The sequence below is a fragment of the Salmo salar genome, chromosome ssa10, assembly GCF_905237065.1.
Source record: "Salmo salar chromosome ssa10, Ssal_v3.1, whole genome shotgun sequence".
NCBI classification, from domain to species: Eukaryota; Metazoa; Chordata; class Actinopteri; order Salmoniformes; family Salmonidae; genus Salmo; species Salmo salar.
The window spans coordinates 21461231-21483947 of NC_059451.1; the positions used below are offsets into that span (position 1 = coordinate 21461231).

Consider the following 22717-nt stretch of genomic DNA (forward strand, 5'->3'; position numbering starts at 1 on the left):
AAGGTGCATTAAAATGGGTCATGTCAGACAGATGCGTAATCTTGACTTGATTCCCTCACAGCTATACAGTTATAATGTTATACAGTTACCAAACTCACTATACTGCAATGTCAGGGGAAATATACAAATAAACACAACAAAGACTTAGAATTTGTATTATTCATTTTGATGCATGCTTTGTGAGAGAGGATCTTGTGGGTTTCTCAGTTTCACGGAAAATGAAATATTGCTGAATAAGCAAATGTTATGCGGTAAGCTATCTCAAAGTCCTCTGCTGCGCTCCCTGTAATGTGTCTGTATAGAATGATGGGGCCGTTTGTAATGGAAAACTGAGGGAAGTGCATGCAGATCCTGTGCAAGTGTTTCAAAGCACAAGGTCAAAAGACGGAGGAGAAATTAGTGCCGGTACCTGTAAACATATCTATTATGCTCCCGATTCGATTTACCGCACCAAAATATATCTGCATACACAACATAAATATGCAAATCACATCAAATGTATTTTTCTTTTCATTTTTCTCCAACGGGAATCATTTTGGATTATCAGTAGGCAGGCACTACATTTCCTCTTTTCTCTTGGCCTTGCTGCAGTCTGAGTTCTCTCTTCCCTCTTCCTCCTCCCATCTCCCAAACTCCACCCCACACACACACACACACACACACACACACACACACACACACACACACACACACACACACACTCACCCAAAGGGAATGAAACGCATTGCTTACCCAGTGCCTGATGGAACTCCCCAGACACCGGGGTCATGGAGTTGGGTGGGAGGCCGTTGATGCTGAGTGCCCCCATCTGGTGGAGTTGGGTGGTGGGGAAGGCCATGCTGGGCGTCAGGTAGCCCCCGTGGCTCGCTGCCATGATGGCTGCCTGCTGCTGCATGAGCTGGGGGAACAGGAGGGAGGGAGAAGAGAGGGAGAGAGGTTAGTATAGAGGGAGGGAGAAGAGAGGGAAATGAGGGATGGGCGGTGAGCAAGAATTAGAATAAAGTGAGAGATGAGAGAGGTGGGGGGAGAGGGAGAGAGAGGAGCATAGGAAAGTTAGAGTAGAGGGAGGTATACATGGGGTTGATGGATGTATAGTGCATGGAAAGTAGAGCGGAATAAAAGAAAGGAAGGGGGGGGGAAAGTCTGTCAACCTATGTTTAGTGAATCTGTCTATCCTCACAGTCGGAGGGCTGTCAGCAGCTGTAGGAATCTTTCAATAGCTGTCTGTTGGGCTCATTCAAATCAACGGATTGACATGTGCACATTATTCCTGTCTCTAGGGACCTGGGAAAGTTCAGAGGCAGAATTGAATTGCATTTATCTTCCTTTGTCAAACTTCTCTGTGTGTCCCTCTCTGGTTGTGTAAGGTAAAGTGGAGGGGCAGTGACATCTCTGTGGCTCCGGTCGCTGGGCTCTTTTTAACTTGCTGCGGTGCCACTGGTGTGTCACGAGCAGCAACCTGTAATGACAGTCCATTTACACTGGACACAGTGATAAAGAACTAGGCTGACACCACTTAGCACGAACACACAGATAAACCCATTCTCTATCCAATACTGCCTAGAATATACCCACAAACACGGCTAGTATTTCTGCACTCCGTCTCAGATACTGAGGGCCTAATTCCAGAGAAAATCCATCATTGTACGAAGGTGTTTACAACCTCTGGACCAGTGGGTTTATCTGGGAAATCAATGTTATTTTGTAGGGCATCTATTTCATGATAAGGAATGCAGGTATGCGGATGAAAAACATGGACACAATCGGACAATCCAATTCCTGTTTAATATCCCACAGCGCCCTCCGTCCTGTTGAGAAAGTGGATTGGCACCCCCAGTCTGACTCAGCTAAGCAGAAATCAAATGCCTTCGCCACTAGCTAGCTCTGATGTTAATGACGATATTGTGCGGCTGAGGCAGAAGATGCCACTCTCCCTGTATTTGCATGGAGTCCCTGGATAGGAAAAGCCAATTATTTTCCCTCAATGCCCCTGTCAGGTAACCTAAAAGCGGCTGTCCTGCCACAAAACGGGCGCCGCTGGCACCTCATCCATTAGCCACATGCCTTACCACCGCTATCTATTAACTCCTTTTGTCATTTGCATAATTTTATCAACATGACAAATGGGGATCATCCATTTTGCTCGGAATAAGATAAATTGAGCTTTTAGGGGTTTGGAAAAAGGGGCGGCAAGGAGAACTAAAAAGCACGACCAAGAAAACAAACAATGAGAAGAAGTCAGTGTGAGAGCTGTGGTTGGTGTGCGATAGAGATGGTGTTAATACCCTCATTAAGTTTAGACTGGGGTCGGAGGTTTGGGGTAAAAGGCCTCTGATCTGATTGGCCCCTGTATCAGAGCATACTGTCACACAAGTCAGTGGCTTTTGTCCCCCTCTCAGGATCTTCTGCCTGCTTTCAATAGGAGTTGGGGACTTGGGCTTACTCTAATAACCTTGCAACCCATTTGCCAGTGGCCTATACAAGTTGATGGAAGCTGCAGCAGGCCTAGATGGTAGAATAACAGACTGAGGCAGAAGGCCTCCGTATAGCTGTGACTTTACATGCATAGATAATGCAGTCCTTCATGCCAGCTGCCAGATTGTCATGGATAACAACATGGCATTCAGTGATGCTTTTTCAGAATTAAAATGCAGCAAATTGGAAGCTGAAGCATGTAATTATGTTGGAATGAAGTGGGTAATACAAACTGGCTCTGATAAAAAGCCTCTGTCCACCAACTGGAAGTGTTGACAGAGATATTCAGTCATTTTCTACTATTCATGTGTTTTTCTTTTTTCTAAGACTTTCATCCATATTCAAAAGCCATTGCTACAGTATATTTCTTCTTATTTATCCTTGGCAGTAGATAGCAAAATGTCTGTGGCAGACAAAGAGCTAAATTGCATTGAACTGAATCTTCATCATCATGGCCATAACCTTTTCTCGCTCTGAAATGGAAAGAAAAGAAACGAAGGGAGAAGAAAAGAAGCAGGGAAAAAGTTGCCCGTGCTACAGCATCCATTTAGTGTCAGGCATCTGCTTCTTTATTGCAACCTGATGGCATTATTCTCCCCTGGTGCCAGCAGGCAATCACCTCTATCACATGGCAATTATCTCTATAGCACTGCTCTGTGACTCGCTGACTCTCAGCACTGTCACATGTGACCCTTCCAGCCAGTCCTGAACGGGCAACGAGGAGGAGGAGAAGATTGGGGGAGCGAGGGAGGGGGGGGGGAGGGAAATGGAGCAAGTGAAAGAGAAGACCCCAGTTATTGAGGTCCTGGACTTGCAGATTGCCTGAAACTGCAGACTGGTGTGCACTCCAGCAGAGAGAACCTGAAGACAATAGAGTCCACTGCAATTGCCTGGCCTGAGCTTAAGGGCTTCAATTGTTACCATCATGCTATGGTGTGTTTCCTTAGTGGGGTTTTAATAGGGTTTGTTTCATGTTTCATCATTTTGGTGTGTGTGTTGATGAAGATTTGGGCAGTTGGTATGGGAGGGTGTCCCACTTATAAGGTCCTTTTCTAGGAAATGTCAAGATCTGTACAGTAGCCTTATCTAAATAACAATTTTCTCTCTTTTATTATATTTGTGACCATTAATGAATGCATAATATAACACATCCTCCTTGTTATTGGCTGTGCATAGTTCCTGCTTGTGCAATGCAATCGCTCAAGGTGTTGGTAAGGTACAGTAGAGGCAAATCATTTCAATATCACTTGTAAGCTCTTCTCTTTTATGATATAGCTGAATTTATTGTAAAACACTTTAGATTTGATCATTTCCTGATTTGTGTTGGGTTGGGTTGGGTTGTGTTGAATGGGACCAATTATATACTGTATATTCTGACTAGTTCCAACAGGGGGCGATGTTTGTCGATGTGAGGAGTACACTCACCATGCACCTCCTGTATATCCACCTACACACACACATCTTCACCATTAGCTCACAGTTAAAACTACTGTTTTCTTAAACCATTCCTTTTTATCCGATTCAATCTAATACACACTCTTTGGTGATGTTGTGCCTCTAGTGTCACACATCTTCAAGCCTTCCATTCCCACACTGAAATTGCAAGTAGCATTTCAGAAACAGCAAGCTGAAATGGCTGTTCTCAGGAATGTACACATGGCTTGAGATGAGAGAAGTGTGACACAAATCAAATTGTGTACAAATATGCTCCATGTGTATTGACAGGCAACAGGAAATAATGGGTAGCTGCTTTATCACGTATTTACACTGCTTCTTTACAACAACTATTATCAGCCCTTTGGAATGGTATGGGAATAACTTCCTCCCTCCTTGTGTTTCGTGAAATCACGTTTGCAAATGGGATGTTGTCTGTCAGAACAGTGCTGTGCTGTGTCTATCTTGAAAACGGCATTTTTCTCATTTTTGTCAGTGTTGTACCCCTACAATTTGTGTTCACAACCCCCCCCCCCCCCTCTCCTGGATTGACTAAAATCCAATTTACGGGCTGTCAGCTCAACTCTATAATCCTATCCACTGCTGTATTTGTGAAGTAGCTCTTTGAATTTGCCATTTACTGTACTGTGGATATATACCGTCCCTGTAGATGTCTGTATTCCATACCCTGCTAGCTATATATACACTGGTAAACATATGGCTGGAAGAGTACATATCAGTGGAGGCTGCTGAAAGGAAGACAGCTCAAAATTATGCCTGGAATGGCATTACTGGAATGGTATCAAACACATGAAATGTGGTTTCCATATGGTTGACTCCGTTCCAGCCAATATTATGAGCCGTCCTCCCCTCAGCAGCCTCCACTGGTACATATAAAGGGGCTTTTGAGATAGTCATTCTGTGTCATTGTGGGTTTTGTTCTTGGGGAGGGTATAATAGTTTTTCATAGAGTAAAGAAACATTTAAGGTATATCACTTTGTTGCAGTTAATTCCAACCCAATAGAGGGCAAAGGCTGTCACATGCTGCAATAAGCATCTAAGTTTCTGTGTCTGGTATTCAATCAAAACTGCATAAGTGGAAACCCAACACTGAAGAAAAATGACATTGTTCCTGTGCCAAATGAAAGTACATTACAAGTAATGGAATTCATTAGATATAATGTATATAGTGGAATAAAACAAAACTAGCCGAAGGCTATACATTCATTACAACATACCTGAGGGTTGAAAATGATCTCATAACAGAACGTTGTACAACCTCAAAGCATTACAATATACAGTATGATTCATTTCTCATGGAGAATTTCACTTACAATGGTATCAGTCACTGTAGTCTTGAAAAAATATAATTTGACCAATTGTATACATAAATGCCACTATTATTTTTTACTTCCAATAACTATAATGACTGTAAATGAATAACTAATAACTAACTATAATGATCAAATATCTATAACATGACTAGAAACTACCATTCACAAAACTTTAGCAATGGATTGGCATGTACCCACCTCATTGTCATGCTGCAGCAGTGCCTGGAAAAACAAGACACATGTTGTTGTGTGGCATAGACTTGGTGACAGAGTGTGTAGCTGTCTGTGCGTTGTCTGAATGCGTAGTGTAGTGTGTTTGACGGGGTGCGTGGGGCTCTGCCACAGTAAATAAGAGTCATGGCCAACCTGAGCAGGACACAATGCTCTCCCAGCAGACCACCACCGCCTCCACCACTCCTGAAACATTAGCATTTCTCCACATTTCCTGGGGATGGGCTGCATTTCATGAATTGTAATGAAGGCAGGAGTTTTACTGGAGAGAGGACAGAGATGGCCTCGCAATTACTCTGGGCTGGTCAATTTGCACTTTTCATACTGGCCACCATGCCTGTGATAAGAAAATGAGGGAAATGAATAAGCCCCCGAGACCTGGGCAGCCTCAACAATTAATCCTGGCATTTAGAGAATAAAAAATAAAATCTGCCCGTGTGTGCAAAGTAAATAAATAAAGAATTGCATTATTTTATAAATATATACATACTGTGTATATTTCTGCAGTCTGATGTGACTGAGGTTTAGGTATTTATCGCTGTCGGACGGAACCCTTTTCTTCATTCCATTTCAGCTCCCTTCAAACGGCAGTAACTCTGTATGCAGGCTAAAGAGGTTTGTGTGGAGATAAGGTTCCTATGGAATATTCGGAGTCATCTCTGGCCCCTGGTGCAGCTCCGGGGCCCCGGGGAGACGAAAGGGCAGTGGGAAAAGCAGCGTGGGCTGGGTGAGCTCATCAAAGAGCCTGGGGTCTGCCGTGTGTGTACGGTGCTCTGCCCTCGGGGGTGTTGGGGGGTAAGAGGGATACAGATAGCTGGGGGTTGGGGGAGGGGTAAGAGGGATACGAAATGTTGGGGGTTGTGCTAGTTAACTCACTGCGTGTGTGGATGGTGTTGGTGGGGTCAGAGGGGTACGGAGGGTTGGGGGTTGTGCTAGTTAACTCACTGCGTGTGTGGATGGTGTTGGTGGGGTCAGAGGGGTACGGAGGGTTGGGGGTTGTGCTAGTTAACTCACTGCGTGTGTGGATGGTGTTGGTGGGGTCAGAGGGGTACGGAGGGTTGGGGGTTGTGCTAGTTAACTCACTGCATGTGCGTAGGTACTGTAGGTGCTGAAGGGAAGGGCGATGGCTGGGTTGAAGATGCCAAACTGGCCCACCATCTGCTGCATGCGGCGGATGGTGCGCTCCTTGTCGGTGTCGGCAAACTTCACCACCAGGCTGGAGGACGCGCCCTGGGGGGGGAGAGAATCGGAGCCGTTCTGAGGAGAGAGGGACCGCACACTTAACCAACCAACCCTCCTCTGTCCGCAACGCCTCCACACAGAAGTTAGTGTATCAACATCATCATCAACATAACATGCCACATAGTCAGTCACTGTTGGCTATGACAGTTGAAGTCGGAAGTTTACATACACCTTAGCCAAATACATTTAAACGCCGTTTTTCACAAATCCTGACATTTAATCCTAGTAAAAAGTCCCTGTCTTAGGTCAGTTAGGATCACCACTTTCTTTTAAGAATTTGAAATGTCAGAATAATAGTAGAGAGAGATTTATTTCAGCTTTTATTTCTTTCATCACATTCCCAGAGGGTCAGAAGTTCACATACACTCAATTAGTATTTGGTTGCATTGCCTTTTGCATTGCCTAAATTGTTTAACTTGGGTCAAACGTTTCAGGTAGCCTTCCACAAGCTTCCCACAATAAGTTGGGTGAATTTTGGCCCATTCCTCCTGACAGAGCTGGTGTAACGTCTCCTTGCTTGCACACACTTTTTCAGTTCTTCCCACAAACATTCTATAGGATTTAGGTCAGAGCTTTGTGATGGACACTCCAATACCTTGACATTGTGGTCTTTAAGCCATTTTGCCACAACTTTGGAAGTATGCTTGGGGTCAATGTTCATTTAGAAGACCCATTTGCGACCAAGCTTTAACTTCCTGACCGATGTCTTGAGATGTCGCTTCAATATATCCACATAATTTTCCTCCTTCATGATGCCATCCATTTTGTGAAATGCACCAGTCCCTCCTGCAGCAAAGCACCCCCACAACATGATGCTGCCACCCCCGTGCTTCACGGTTGGGATGGTGTTCTTCGGCTTGCAAGCCTCCCCCTTTTTCCTCCAAACATAATGATGGTCATTATGGCCAAACAGTTCTATTTTTGTTTCATCAGACCAGAGGACGTTTTTCCAAAAAGTATGATCTTTGTCCCCATGTGCAGTTGAAAACCATAGTCTGGCTTTTTTATGGCAGTTTTGGAGCAGCGGCTTCTTCCTTGCTGAGCGGCCTTTCAGGTTATGTGAATATAGGACTCGTTTACTGTGGATATAGATACTTTTGTACCTGTTTCCTCCAGCATCTTCACAAGGTCTTTTGCTGTTGTTGTGGGATTGCTTTGCTATTTTCACACCAAAGTACGCTCATCTCTAGGAGACAGAATGCGTCTCCTTCCTGAGCGGTATGATCGCTGCGTGGTCCCATGGTGTTTATACTTGCGTACTATTGTTTGCACAGATGAACGTGGTACCTTCAGGCGTTTGGAAATTTCTCACAAGGATGAACCTGACTTGTGGAGGTCTACAATTGCTTTTCTGAGGTCTTAGCTTATTTCTTTTGATTTTACCATGATGTCAAGCAAAGAGGCAATGAGTTTGAAGGTAGGCCTTGAAATGCATCCACAGGTACACCTCCAATTGACTCAAATTATGTCAATTAGCCTATCAGAAGCTTCTAAAGCCATGACATCATGTTCTGGAATTTTCCTAGCTGTTTAAAGGCACAGTCAACTTAGTGTATGTAAACTTCTGACCCACTGGAATTGTGATACAGTGAATTATAAGTGAAATAATCTGTCTGTAAACAATTGTTGGAAAAATGACTTGTGTCATGCACAAAGTAGATGTCCTAACCGACTTGCCAAAACTATAGTTTGTTAACAAGAAATTTGTGGAGTGGTTGAAAAACGAGTTTTAATGACTCCGACCTAAGTATATGTAAACCTCCGACTTCAACCGTATATACAGACATGCTCAAATTTGTTGGTACCCTTACAGGTCATTGAAATAATGCTTCATTTCTCCTGAAAAGTGATGAAATTAAAAGCTATTTTATCACGTATACTTGCATGCCTTTGGTATGTCATAGAATAAAGCAAAGAAGCTGTGAAAAGAGATGAATTATTGCATATTCTACAAAGAGATTCTAAAATGGCCTGGACACATTTGTTGGTACCCCTTAGAAAATATAATAAATAATTGGATTATAGTGATATTTCAAACTAATTTGTTTGTTTAATTAGTATCACACGTCTCCAATCTTGTGATCGATCGGTCATTCAGCCTATTTAAATGGAGAAAAGTAGTCACTGTGCTGTTTGGTATCATTGTGTGCACCACACTGAACATGGACCAGAGAAAGCAAAGCAGAGATTTGTCTGAGGAGATCAGAAATAAAATAATAGACAAGCATGGTGAAGGTAAAGGCTACAAAACCATCTTCAAGCAGCTTGATGTTCCTGTGACAACAGTTGCAAATATTATTAAGAAGTTTAAGGTCCATGGAACTGTAGCCAACCTCCCTGGGCGCGGCCATAAGAGGAAAATCGACCCCAGATTGAACAGAAGGAGAGTGCGAACGGTAGAAAAAGAACGAAGGACAACTGCCAAAGAGATACAAGCTGAACTCCAAGGTGAAGGTACGTCAGTTTCTGATCGGACCATTTGTCGCTTTTTGAGTGAAAGTGGGCTCCATGGAAGAAGACCCAGGAGGACTCCACTTTTGAAAGAAAAACATAAAAAAGCCAGACTGGAACTTGCTAAAATGCATATTGACAAGCCACAATCCTTCTGGGAGAATGTCCTTTGGACAGATGAGTCAAAACTGGAGCTTTTTGGCCAGTCACATCAGCTCTATGTTCACAGACGCAAATATGAAGCTTTCAAAGAAAAGAACACCATACCTACAGTGAAACATGGAGGAGGCTGGGTTATGTTTTGGGGCTGCGCCTGGCACAGGGTGCCCCTTATCTGTGCAGGGCACAATGAAATCTCAAGACTATCAAGGTATTCTGGAGCGAAACGTACTGCCCAGTGTAACGCTTACTGTAGTGGGTGTGGAGTCAGGCGCAGGAAACAGGAGTGTTTGCTATCGGGCTTTAATGAAATGCACCGTCAAAAGAATATACACCCAACAAACAACAACAGGGTGTAATCCAAAAAAACACAAGATCCAAAAACACATACCACTACACGAAACACAGTGAACAACAGAAATAAGCCCGCACACAGAACAGGTGGGGAAACGGGCTTAAATACCTAACTAAACACTAATGAGACAGGTGAAACCAATAAAGACAAAACCAACAGAAAAGGAAAAAGGGATCGGTGGCAGCTAGTAGGCCGGTGACGACGACCGCCGAGCGCCACCCGAACAGGGAGAGGAGTCACCCTCGGCAGGAGTCGTGACACCCAGTGTCAGAAAGCTGTCTCAGTCGCAGGTCATGGGTCCTCCAACAGGATAATGACCCAAAACACACAGCTAAAAGCACCCAAGAATGGATAAGAACAAAACGTTGGACTATTCTGAAGTGGTCTTCTATGAGTCCTGATCTGAATCCTATCAACATCTATGGAAAGAGCTGAAACTTGCAGTCTGGAGAAGGCGCCCATCAAACCTCAGACAGCTGGAGCAGTTTGCTCAGGAAGAGTGAGGCCAAACTACCTGTTAACAGGTGCAGAAGTCTCATTAAGAGCTACAGTAAACGTTTGATTTCAGTGATTGCCTCTAAAGGTTGTGCAACAAAATATTAGCTTGAGGGTCCCATCATTTTTGTCCATGCCATTTTCATTTGTTTAATTATTTCCGATATTATGTTGAATAAAAAAAATCAAAAGCAATGTCTGATTTCTATCAAATATGGAATAAACAATGGTGGATGCCAATTACTTTTGTCAGTTTCAAGTTATTTCAGAGATAATTGTGCATGCTTGGTTTTTTGGTGGAGGGGTCCCAACAAATTTGATCACGTCAGTATATGTTTAGATAATGAACTCGAGTTAAATGATCAAGTCTGAAACAAGTCATGCATGATAATGTGATTGGATGGTTTAATTTGTCAGTATACACTGCTCATTTGACATTAGGCCTGTTGTTAACATCAATATTAGAAAGCTCCTCTCGTCGAAACATCAAGCTCACAGTTTTATAGCATTCCAGATACTACATGATTGGACATTTGTCTTATTGATGATATTGTGTCTGTGTGTTTGCGGTCTGCATACATAAGTAGGTATGTAGAGTCATATCAACCAGGTCTACTTCTATCTGTAATGTCCTCTTTTCAGATACAACCGTAAACCTTCCATCTATTTATAATGCCATGTCATTTAGGCCAAACAAGTATATTGTGCATTAATACCTAGTTCACTCTTTTTCCAAGAAAGTTTTTACTTGGGGTTTAACCTTGGTCCAGCCATTCAAGAAAGGTTCCAAAACAAGCGACATATGATTATTTAAGATGGAGGGGCTAAGATTGGCATGGGCACCAACCAGTAAGCACTTATTGACCTTGGTGAAGGAGCTTTTTTTCTCTCTCTCTCTCTCTCGCTCTCTCTCTCTCTCTCTCTCTCTCTGTCTCTCTCTCTCTCTCTCTCTAACCAGCAGGTGCGTCTGCCACACACCATTCATTAAGAATCTTCAAATGATTTAGCGCTACATTTGACCTTTCATTCGCTCAGCCTTGCCTCCCCCTGCCCCCCCAAAACTGCCCAATCGATCCCTATAAAAGGCCAAAATATTACTCTGATCTGACAGTGTAGAAAGGTTGTGCGTCATTTGAGATAAGAGGCTCCCTGAAATTGATGTGAGATTGTCAATAATAGCAACGAGTGGCGGTGGGGGTTGGGTAGGGCTCGGGAGCCAGCTGGGAGGTGTTTGGGCTTTGAGGGACTGGGGGGGGGGGTGGTCGGGAGGTTGTGTGGTGAGCCGCAGTGGGGATACTGTTCCCTAGGCTCCCAACTACACATTGGGGAGGTGAGGAAGTTTTTTCTCTCACTCTCTCTCTCTCTCTCTCTCTCTCTCTCTCTCTCTCTCTCTCTCTCTCCCCATCGCTCTCTCTCTCTCTCTCTCTCTCCCCATCGCTCTCTCTCTCTCCCCATCTCTCTCTAAATTCAGCCGCTGAGGGGGTTGAAAATGTGTCAATCACATTTAATTTCCACGCTTAACAATTTGGCTCGGGGCTTGGCTCTCTGCTTATGTAGGCGTGATTTGCAGGTTGCCAGAGATGCTAAAAGATAGTCAGTGGAGTGGAAGATTTTTTTCTTTCTTCTTCTACCTCCTCTATGTTCCCTGTCTTTTCACTATCCCCTTATCCCATCTTCCCCTGACGGCTGGCTGGCCATAAGTGCACGGCCTCACAAAGCTGCCTCTCCTCACCACCGGCACCACATTAGGCCCCTCCTTATTAAGTGCACATTATGACTTAACAATGAAGTGCATGCGCTCCTAGGTAGTAGGGCGAGGGTAAAACATCTGAAAGAGGGAACACACACTCATCCTCCCCCTCATCTCCTCTCCAGACCCACAGTCCTTAATCTGGAGTGGGAGTCCATACAGGGTTACACAGCCCAGTCATTCTGGTAGAAGGGCCTTGTGTTGTGTCTGTCCAGCTTTTACTATCTGTTCCTTTAACATTATTATGGGGTATACCTTTAGGCGAGTCTGGGAGAAGGGACGCGGGACTGCAATACAGGAATGTGCAGCAGTGGTAAACAGTGAATATTCTACCCCACAGCACTAAAAAAGCTATTAAAGGACTAGCTGGTTTGATAATGAGACTCATGGTGCGTTTCCTCTCCTGCTCAGGCTCCCAGGTTCTTGGGCAGGGTTGGAATTTATAATCTGAAGGTATTAAGTTGTCTGCGAGCAATGCAGAGAGAGGACGCTGCAGCCCGAGCTCCTTCCTGTTCTGTCAAGCAGTCTGGAGTGTGCTTGCATATGGAAGTGTGGTTAATTGTGGATTGAGCGTGTGAGTGCAATGCCAATGCAGCTCCTAGTCTGTCTCCTGTTCTGTTCTTTCCTATTCTATCCAGATTGAGGTCTGTGTCTCTGCCCAGCTATTGGCTCTCCCAGATTGGTTGTATTGATCAGGGTGGATTCTGTGTGAACCCAGAGCTCCGGCAGTGCCTCGGCACCTTCAAATTGCTGCCTGAACTCCAGGATCTTCAGAGTCCCTGGAAGACTTACAGTGGATTTACTAGCAGCCATCGTGCCACTGCACCACACTCTCAGCCTCTAATATGAAAGGTGGAAAGGTTAAACATATCTGGATAACTCCCTACTAACCCCTCTCTCTCCTCTCTGTGGAAATGACAGCCGCTCCAGGCACGAGCTCTTTATTTTTGTTTTAGTCATCATACAAGCCATTCTCTTTATGTGCCAACATGAAATTGTATTTGTCACATGCTTCATAAACGACAGGTGTCGACTAACAGTGAAATGCTTATTCACGGGCCCTTCCCAACAGTGCAGAGTGAAAAATAGAAAAACTATCGAAAAATAATAACACAAGGAATAAATACACAATGAGTAATGATAACTTGGCTGTATACAGGGAGTACCAGTGCCGAGTCAATGTGTAGAGGTAAAAGTGACTAGGCAACAGGATAGATAATAAACAGTAACAGCAGTGTATGTGATGAGTCAAAAAAGTTAGTGCAAAAAGGGTCAATACATAGTCCGGGTAGGGGGGCTTGGGGGTAGAGGCTGTTCAGGTTCTTGATGGTTCCAGACTTGGTGCATCGACTACTGCTTGCTTTGCGGTAGCAGAGAGAACAGTCTATGATTTGCGTGGCTGTTGACACCATTATTTTCCATGTCCATTCCCATGTTTGTTCCCATGTCTACCCAATTTACTCTATTGCGCCTTTCAAGATATCATGGTGTAGAATCTCTCCACAGTACAAAGCAGAGAGGTGGATGAACTATGAAGTAAAAGTCTCATTACATTTTAAGCTGCCAAGTGTCAGGCAGAATCCCCACCGACTCAGAGCCTCTAGAGTGGATTCAGGAAAGGGAGTAAAACTGTGGGAATAAAATGGGCAGCTGTTCTTACACAGAAATATAGGAAAAAAAGGACTGGGATTCAAAGAGAAGAGAAGTCTGCTCCCTTTGCAGCCATGGCCGGCTTGGTTCCTTTCCAAACCCGTGTGAAGGGTCCAGATAAAGCTGCAAACGACGCTATATATTTGATATTGCCTTAACTCTACACATCTGTCTCTGCGCATTACCTCGCAATAAGGTAATAAGGTTGAATTATCCTGCGCCTGCCGTCATCTTACATAAGCCGCTGCGACTCAGAAAACCTGTAATAGAACAAAGTGTCACATGGCGAGTGCCTTAGCGGTGTCCCTGTCTCTTTGGTTTAGTCAAACGGGGGCTTAGTCACTAGAACAAAGGTTCCTGGTTCCTACTCCACTCACTCCAACAGGAATACACAGCTGTGTGGCTATTTCCAGATAATTCTTTAGTGAGTTCAGTGTTAAACTTTCTATTGTGTAGTTTCATGTCTCCATTATCATTATGATACACTGATTCCCATTCATCTGCACTAAGTAACCACCGAGAATGACATAACACACACTGTATATTTAGTGCTTGGTTAGTAAAATAACAAATTAGTGTAATCCATTAGGCTCTGATTAGAATGTAAATTGCTTGGGAAGTGACACTAGGGAAAAATGACATCTTATAAGCAATAGAACAATATGAAGAAACTATAAAGTTAAACATAATTACAGCACATTGTTTAATGACGAGAAACATGGATATATCATCCATGTGAAGTAGCCTCCTAACATTAAACTATGCATGAGACATCTCATTTTATTACTGTGACACTGGCTGTCGTTCCATAAAAATTATATTTATAGTGTGTGTAAAGCGAGATCACACTTAGATATGGGCTTTGACTCTCTCCTCTTAGCATAGCTCCCTGTCAGATACGACGCCTTCAGAAAGTATTCACACCCCTTGACTTTTTCCACATTTTGTTATGTTACAGCCTGCATTTAAAATGTATTACCTCGAGATTTTGTGTCACTGATCTACACACAATACCCCATAATGTCAAAGTGGAATTATGATTTTGGAAATGTTTACAAATTCATTAAAAATGAAAAGCTGAAATGTCTTGAATCAATAAGTACTGAACCCTTTTGTTATGGCAAACCTAAATAAGTTTGGGAGTAAAAATGTGCTTAACAAGTCACATAATGCGTAGCGTGGACTCCCTCTGGGTGCAATAATAGAGTTGAACATGGTTTTTAATTGACTACCACATCTCTGTACCTCACACATACAGTACCATTGAATTATCTGCAAGGTCCCTAAGTCGAGCAGTGAATTTCAAACACAGATTCAACCACAAAGACCAGGGAGGTTTTCCTATGGTTTGCAAACAAGGGCACCTATTTGTAGATGGATTTTTAAAAAAGCAGACATTGAATATCCCTTTGAGCATGGTGAAGTTATTAATTTTACACTTTTGTTGGTGTATCAATAAACCTAGTCACTGCAAAGATATAGGTGTCCTTCCTAACTCAGTTGACGGAGAGGAAGGAAACAGCGTTTAATGGCTGTGATAGGAGATAACTGAGGACGGATCAACAACATTGTAGTTACCCCACAATACTAACATAAAAGACAGAGTGAAAAGAAGGAAACCTGTACAGAGTAAAAATATTCCAAAACATGCATCCTGTTTGCAATAAGGCACTAAAATAATAGATGGGGAAAAAATCTGGCAAAGAAATGTACTTTTTATCATGAATACAAAGTGTTAAGTTTGTGGCAAATCCAACACAACACTGAGTACCATTCTTCATATTTTAAAGAATGGTAATGGCTGTATCATTGTCACGTCCTGACCAGTAGAAGGGGTTATTTGTTATTGTAGTTTGGTCAGGACGTGGCAGGGGGTGTTTGTTTAGAGTGTTTCGGGGTTTGTTGGGCTATGTTCATATTTAAGAGGGGTGTTTGTTTAGAGTGTTTCGGGGTTTGTTGGGCTATGTTCTTTGTTAGTCTATTTCTATGTTAGTTCTAGTATGTCTATTTCTATGTGATGTTTATTGGGTGGACCTTCAATTGGAAGCAGCTGCTCCTCATTGCTTCTAATTGAAGGTCCTATTTAAGAGGGGGGGTTTTTCTATGGGATTTTGTGGGTAGTTGTTCCTTGTTTAGTGTTTGTTGCACCTGAAAATAAAAAGAAGATGAGTATACATATTCCCGCTGCGTTTTGGTCCAATCCATACGACAACCGTGACAATCATGTTATGGGTATGCTTGTCATCGTCAAGGACTAGGGAGCTTTTTAGGATAAAAAGAAACGGAATAGAGCTAAGCACAGGCAAAATCCTAGAGGAAAACCTGGATCAGTCTGCTTTCCAACAGACAATAACCTAAAACACAAGGCCAAATATACACTGGAGTTGGTTAGCAAGACGACATTGAATGTTCCTGAGTGGCCTAGTTGCAGTTTTGATTTAAATCGGCATGAGAATGTATGGCAAGACTTAAAAATGGCTGTCTAGCAATGATCAGCAACCAACTTTGCTTCACAAATTTGGGCCAAATATTGTACAATCCAGGTGTGCAAAGCTCTTAGAGACTTACCCAGAAAGACACAGCTGTAACCGCTTCCAAAGGTGATTCTAAGATGTATTGACATTACAGAGTATTTTGTGTAGATTGTTGACAATAAATGAAAATTAAATCAATTTTAATCCCACTTTGTAACACAACAAAGTCAAGGGGTGTGAATACTTTCTCAAGGCACTGTAGCTACAGTGTTTCCATCACAGTCTAAAGTGGAACCAATCCCTTCCTAAGCTCAGGTGGAGATGAACCCGGCTCTTCTGACCCTCCTATTCTGTCCCGGGACTTCCCTCAGATACAGCCTTCCTGAATCCCAGCAATTTGCTTTACATCTCCAGCGTTTACATTTTTAATTGTGTTGCGTCCTCAGCCATGTGAGGTCTGCCGAGGCCCAGGCAGGAAGCGTGTGTGCTTGGAATGGAATGGAGAGCCTGTCAGGGTCTCACATCTGACCTGTCATCACCTCCCACCACCCTGCACCACTCGTAGTTATTTGGACAGTGAAGATAAAACTTATTTGGTTCTATACTCCAGCATTTTGGATTTGAGATCAAATGTTTCATATGAGGTGATAGTACAGAATTTCACCTTTTATTTGAGGGCATTTTTATACATATCTGTTGTACCGTTTAGAAATGAAACACTTTATATATCTAGTCCGTCATTTGAAGGTGTTATAAGTATTTGTTCAAATTCACTTATATAGTGTATTACATTTAGTCAAAAGTTTAGTATTTGGTCACATATTCCTAGCACGCAATGACTAGATCAAGCTTGTGACTCTACAAACTTGATGGATGTATTTGTTTGTGATTTATTTTATTTATTTAACCAGGTAAGTCAGTTAAGAACAAATCCTTATTTACAATGATGGCCTACCCCGGCTAAAACCCAACAACGCTGGGCCAATTGTGCACCACCCTATGGGACTCCCAATCACAGCCAGTTCTGATACAGCCTGGAATTGAACCAGAGTCTGTAGTGACGCCTCTAGTACTGAGATGCAGTGCCTTAGACCGCTGTGCCACAACGAATGGTAAATAATGTGTAATATTATTTTGGAATCACTTCTCATGAGTGAGAAAGTTACAGAGGCATAAATATCATACCCTCAACATGCTAACATCCCGTTATTCATAATGGTGAGAGGTGTTTTTGCTTTCATGTGCAGACTTAAAATTAAATGACTTGTCACTCATTTAAGAAGCACTGTTTGGTAGAGTTATTTGATGTGCCATCCACTTAATTATTTTAACTTTTACATTTCAAATAATCTAAAGTAACATGGTTTGGTTTAGCTAATGAGAAGCAATGTTACATTGTTGGGCCAATCGCGTGAACTCTGGGTTTGTTGTGGCAAAGCACTTAAACTGGTGTTGCTGCTCGAGATGTGAAGGAAAGAGAGAAGGATGCTATTTGTTGAGTTTAAACGTTTACATCTGAAGATATTATGAATTGCATTTAGCAAAGAGACTGTTGATTCATTTGATTTACCTGTTACAATTCTAGAGAAAGTCTAGTTAAACATCTATATCAAATTGACCTGAATTCGCCTGCTGTGGAGAGTGTAGGCATCGTTGCTTCAACGGAAGCTAGCCTAGATTTCGTTGGATTGGGAGCTGCTTTCTTCCGAGACGAGTTGGGATTTCTTCCAATGACACAGGATCGCATGCAGGGCGTTTTCTGCCATGGATTACAAATAGGCATCGGCCCTGGAATTATTGTTTCAGGAGTTTGCTTCGGTACGGTAAGTAACATTGGGTTTCCATTAATTTGACTGGATCATTCATCATACCTTCAGTGCCAATTTATCTTGCTAAAATGAACAGTGTTCAATTATTGAGTTTTATAAGAGTGCACTCGTAATGATAAAGTTATAGTGGGTCAAAGATCAACCCCCCAAGACATCATCATTATTCACGATTAATTCAGGATTATCTGCAATCATGGTAGCATCCAGATTAATGGAGAAGTGTTTACAAGCATATTCCATTCTTATTTACAATAAAAGTAACTCCAAAATGACACAATACATTATCTACCATGAATTTCTGTTGGTCACAAAAAGATCTGAAACAAAACCAATAAGAACTGCAAATGCACCCGACAAGTTTGTAGTCACAAGCTTGATGTGGACATTGTGTGCTAGGAATATGGGTCCAAATATGACATTTTTGAATTTGTGCAGGTAGCTTAGTGGTTAGATCTTTGGGCCAGTTACTGAAAGGTTGGTGGATAAAATCCCCGAGCTGACAAGGTAAAAATCTGTTGTTCTGCCCCTGAACAAGGCAGTTAACCCACTGTTCCCCGGTAGGCTGTCATTGTAAATAAGATTTTGTTCTTAACTGCCTTGCCTAGTTAAATAAAGTTTAAAACAATCTTTAGGGATGTCAATTTTGACCCCCTACCTTTTTTGTTTAACAAGTAATACTTTTTTTCTCAATCTCTTTCTCTGAGCAATTGTATTAGTATAAAATAATATAATTTCCCAATTGTTTGAGTATACAATCTAGCTCAGTATTTGAATTATTTAATATGCGTAGTCATTATTGCTCATCTTTATCAAGGGTGGCAATAATTTCGGACCCCACTGTATCTTTTAGTAATATCCCTAGCCTCTCGTTTTTCCCCTAGCGAGTCAATATCTTAGAAGTTAAAATACTGAGATGTCTTTTTCACCATTATTATAAAGCTGACCTATCCGAGAGGGTTACACTTATGACACCCACAAATGGGGGGACTAGATGCATAAAGTGCATTCATTTCTAAACGGTAAAATCGATATGTATGAAAATACCCTCAAATAAAAGGTGACACCTTTTATCTGAGGGTATTTTCGTACATATTGGTTTTACCGTTTATTAGAGGTCGACCGAATATGATTTTTCAACGCCAATAACGATTATTGAAGGGCCATAAAAGCCGATACCGATTTTTACATATATATATATATATATATTTGTAATAATGACAATTACAACAATACTGAATGAACAATGAACACTTTTATTTTAACTTAATATAATACATAAATAAAATCTATTTAGTCTCAAATAAATAATGAAACATGTTCAATTTGGTTTAAATAATGCAAAAACAAAGTGTTGGAGAAGAAAGTAAAAGTGCAATATGTGCCATGTAAAAAAGCTAACGTTTAAATTCCTTGCTCAGAACATGAGAACATATGCAAGCTGGTGGTTCAATATTCCCAGTTAAGAAGTTTTAGGTTGTAGTTATTATAGAAATGATGACGCGTCGACTATTTCTCTCTCTACCATTTGTATATCATATACCTTTGACTATTGGATGTTCTTATAGGAACTTTAGTATAGCCAGCCTAATCTCAGGAATTGATAGGCTTGAAGTCATAAACAGCGCTGTGCTTCAAGCATTGCGAAGAGCTGCTGGCAAACGCAGGAAAGTGCTGTTTGAATGAATGCTTATGAGCCTGCTGCTGCCTACCATCGCTCAGTCAGACTGCTCTATCAAATATCTAATCATAGACTTAATTATAACATAATGAACACAGATATACGAGCCTTTGGTCATTAATATGGTCAAATCCGGAAACTATCATTTCGAAAACAAAACGTTTATTCTTTCAGTGAAATACGGAACCGTTCTGTATTTTATTGAATGGGTGGCAACCCTAAGTCTAAATATTGCTGTTACATTGAAGGTTGAGCACTGTTATGTCATAATTATGTAAAATTCTGGCAAATAACTTACGGCCTTTGTTAGGAAAAAATTGTCGGCCCAAACTGTTGCATATACCACTGTTGCATATACCCTGACTCTGCTTGCACTGTACACAAGAGAAGTGACACAATTTCCCTAGTTAATATTGCCTGCTAACATGAATTTCTTTTAACTAAATATACAGGTTTAAAAATACTTCTGTGTATTGATTTTAAGAAAGGCATTGATGTTTATGGTTAGGTACATTTGTGCAACGATTGTGCTTTTTTTGCAAATGCGCTTTTGTTAAATCATCACCCGTTTGGCGAAGTTGAAGTAGGCTGTGATTCCATGATAAATTAACAGGCACCGCATTGATTATATGCAACGCAGGACAAGCTAGTTAACCTAGTAATATCATCAACCATGTGTAGTTAACTAGTGATTATGTGAAGGTTGATTGTTTTTTATAAGATAAGTTTAATGCTAGCTAGCAACTTACCTTGGCTCCTTGCAGCCACAAGGTCCTTTTGACGCTGCACTCACGTAAGGTGGTCAGCCTGCCACGCAGTCTCCTTGTGGAGTGCAATGTAATCAGCCATAATCGACGTCCAAAAAGGTCCGATTACCGATTGTTATGAAAACTTGAAATTGGCCCTAATCTGATTAATCGGTCGACCTCTAATATATATAACATTTGATCTCAAATCCAAAATGTTAAATTATAGAGCCAAGTAAAAGTTTTAGCTTCACTAGTTGGTTTCCATCCAATTTGCGACAGATTTTCATGTGAATATATATATATTTTTTTAAATCAAATTTTCCCACCAAACTGATGTATTACTGATAACAGGCTATGCACGATGATGTAGTGCACATAAAAATTACTTTTGCGGTTAAAATCCCATGTAAAGAATGAAAAATACAAGTTAAATGGGTTTCCATTTTCAACTGTACTGATGGTTTTGTCACACAAACTTTTGCGTTATATAGCAAAATGTGCCCACTCTGGTCTTGGCGCTTGAACTCAAGCCAACAGCTTGCAGATACAGTGTGGATAGGCTACCTACATTATGAGATTATTATGGATAAGGGCGAGATTATTTTTATTTGTCAAACGGCAGCCATGCATCGATCATCATGTCACCAGAATAGAACTCTCTGTTTATTGGAAAGGAGCATCAAGCTCATCACCGTGTACCTTCACCACCCTGTGAAATTCATCATCATTTATTTCATCTGTAGCCTAATAAACTGCCTGCTTTCCCGAGTCGTAGTGGGAGGTCCACCTAACATATCATTGCGTGACTCCAAGTTTACTTCGATATGATGGTTATTATATCAATATTTGCACATAAAGACATTTCCAGTGCCATTTCTCGCATAATTAATTTTCCCAATACAAAAAGATCCCACCATGTCTAACGAACAAATTGTCTGTCGGCATTTATACAATTGTAATGGGATTTCCTATTTCCATCAGCCCATGCGTCAGGTAATTCATCCCCATTAAATAGTTGGAAGGAAACCATTCTGTCTCGCATTCATATGCTCAAACAGTAACAACACATACACATGCTCATTATCATGCACAAACACATACAGAAGAGATCACATACAATCACACAATCTGAACCTCAAATCCACACACGTTTTATCACTCAGATCCCTCCCACACACATACAGTATACATAGACACACATTCACAACCCCCAACATCCTCCGAGCTGAATAAGACCAGTCAGTGAGCCTTTGACCCTTGCTCATGGCTGTATGGGCATGTGATTGAGAGGTGTGTGTGTGTGTGTGTGTGTGTGTGTGTGTGTGTGTGTGTGTGTGTGTGTGTGTGTGTGTGTGTGTGTGTGCGCACGCTTGGGGGATCTGATGTTGATCTATTAAGAAGCTGTTAGTTATAGTGTTTATATTCAGTGCACTCCAAAACCTCAGCTAGGCTCTCAGCTGGAAATTATCCATAGCCATCTCTTTTCCTAGACTGATCACTTGGAATAGCTTGTAAATGCTGCACACTCATTTGTTATAACAGTTACTCATTTATATAGACCCTACACGTGGAGAATTTTCTAATAGAAAGAATAGGGTCATTCATGACATGGAACAGTAGACGATGCAGATCATGGGTAATTCAGGCCTGTCCTCTGAGTATCCCAGGCCCAGCTCAAGGCCTAATGGTGCTCTGTCTTTCTGTCTGTCAGTCTAATCCTGGCGAGACTGAGCGTCCGGGACCGACCCACGCCCATCCAAACCCCCGACACAGGAGATGAGATGCTGATAAGATTTCTATAATCAATTTAGCGGACCAGGAGGGGATCAATCCTGTCCATTTGCCTCCTCACTCGCTTTTCCATCTCTCCTTCATTTCTGTCTCTTCCCTTCCGCTCTTCTTCCCATCTCCCAACCCCCTCTCCCCCTCCTTATACACAAATGAATAATTCAGCAGCCGATGTGGTGAAAGGTGAAGTAAACAAGTCTATTGCCTAATATCCCGGGAGGCCGGGAAAGAGAGAAGAGTGAGGGGAGAGCGGGGGAAACGCTGTGGCTGTCCAATACCACAGGCTGGACCTTGTGTGCTCTCTGCTCTATCTCCAGCCTATCCTCGTGTCCCAGAGTCATTTGCACTTATATTGACCTCAAGGTTGCACCAAAACTAATGACACAGTCAGCTAGTCCGACGCTCTCTTTATCCACGCGCTGTACGACCATAAATAATAACATGAAATGGTGTAACGCCACAGTGGTGAGAGAGTTCAGGGTCCTGCTCCACACCTGAAGTTTCTCAAACAAAGAGAGAGTTAAGGCAGAGGGTACTTCAAACCACTGAATAATATGTAGCGTGCAGAATAACTCTATAATGCAGGTTTAGTGTGCACAGTAAGGGCCTTTTTGTTTTTATA

At 42.0% G+C, this 22717-nt stretch overlaps 1 protein-coding gene across 11 annotated transcripts in view; it reads right to left on the reverse strand.

The window, feature by feature from the left end:
* Positions 1 to 22717, reverse strand: part of LOC106613762 (CUGBP Elav-like family member 5) — a 237124-nt gene that overhangs the window by 12975 nt on the left and 201432 nt on the right. For 4 of the 11 annotated variants that reach the window (XM_014216350.2, XM_045687487.1, XM_014216351.2 and 1 more), the window contains exons 6-7: positions 6559 to 6705; positions 733 to 898 (exon numbers count right to left, since the gene is read on the reverse strand). In XM_014216350.2, the coding sequence (XP_014071825.1) occupies positions 733 to 898; positions 6559 to 6705 (313 nt within the window). Of the gene's footprint in view, positions 1 to 732; positions 908 to 5442; positions 5467 to 6558; positions 6733 to 22717 lie in introns of all 11 variants that reach the window. The other 7 variants (XM_045687481.1, XM_045687482.1, XM_014216347.2 and 4 more) reach the window with 4 other exon arrangements.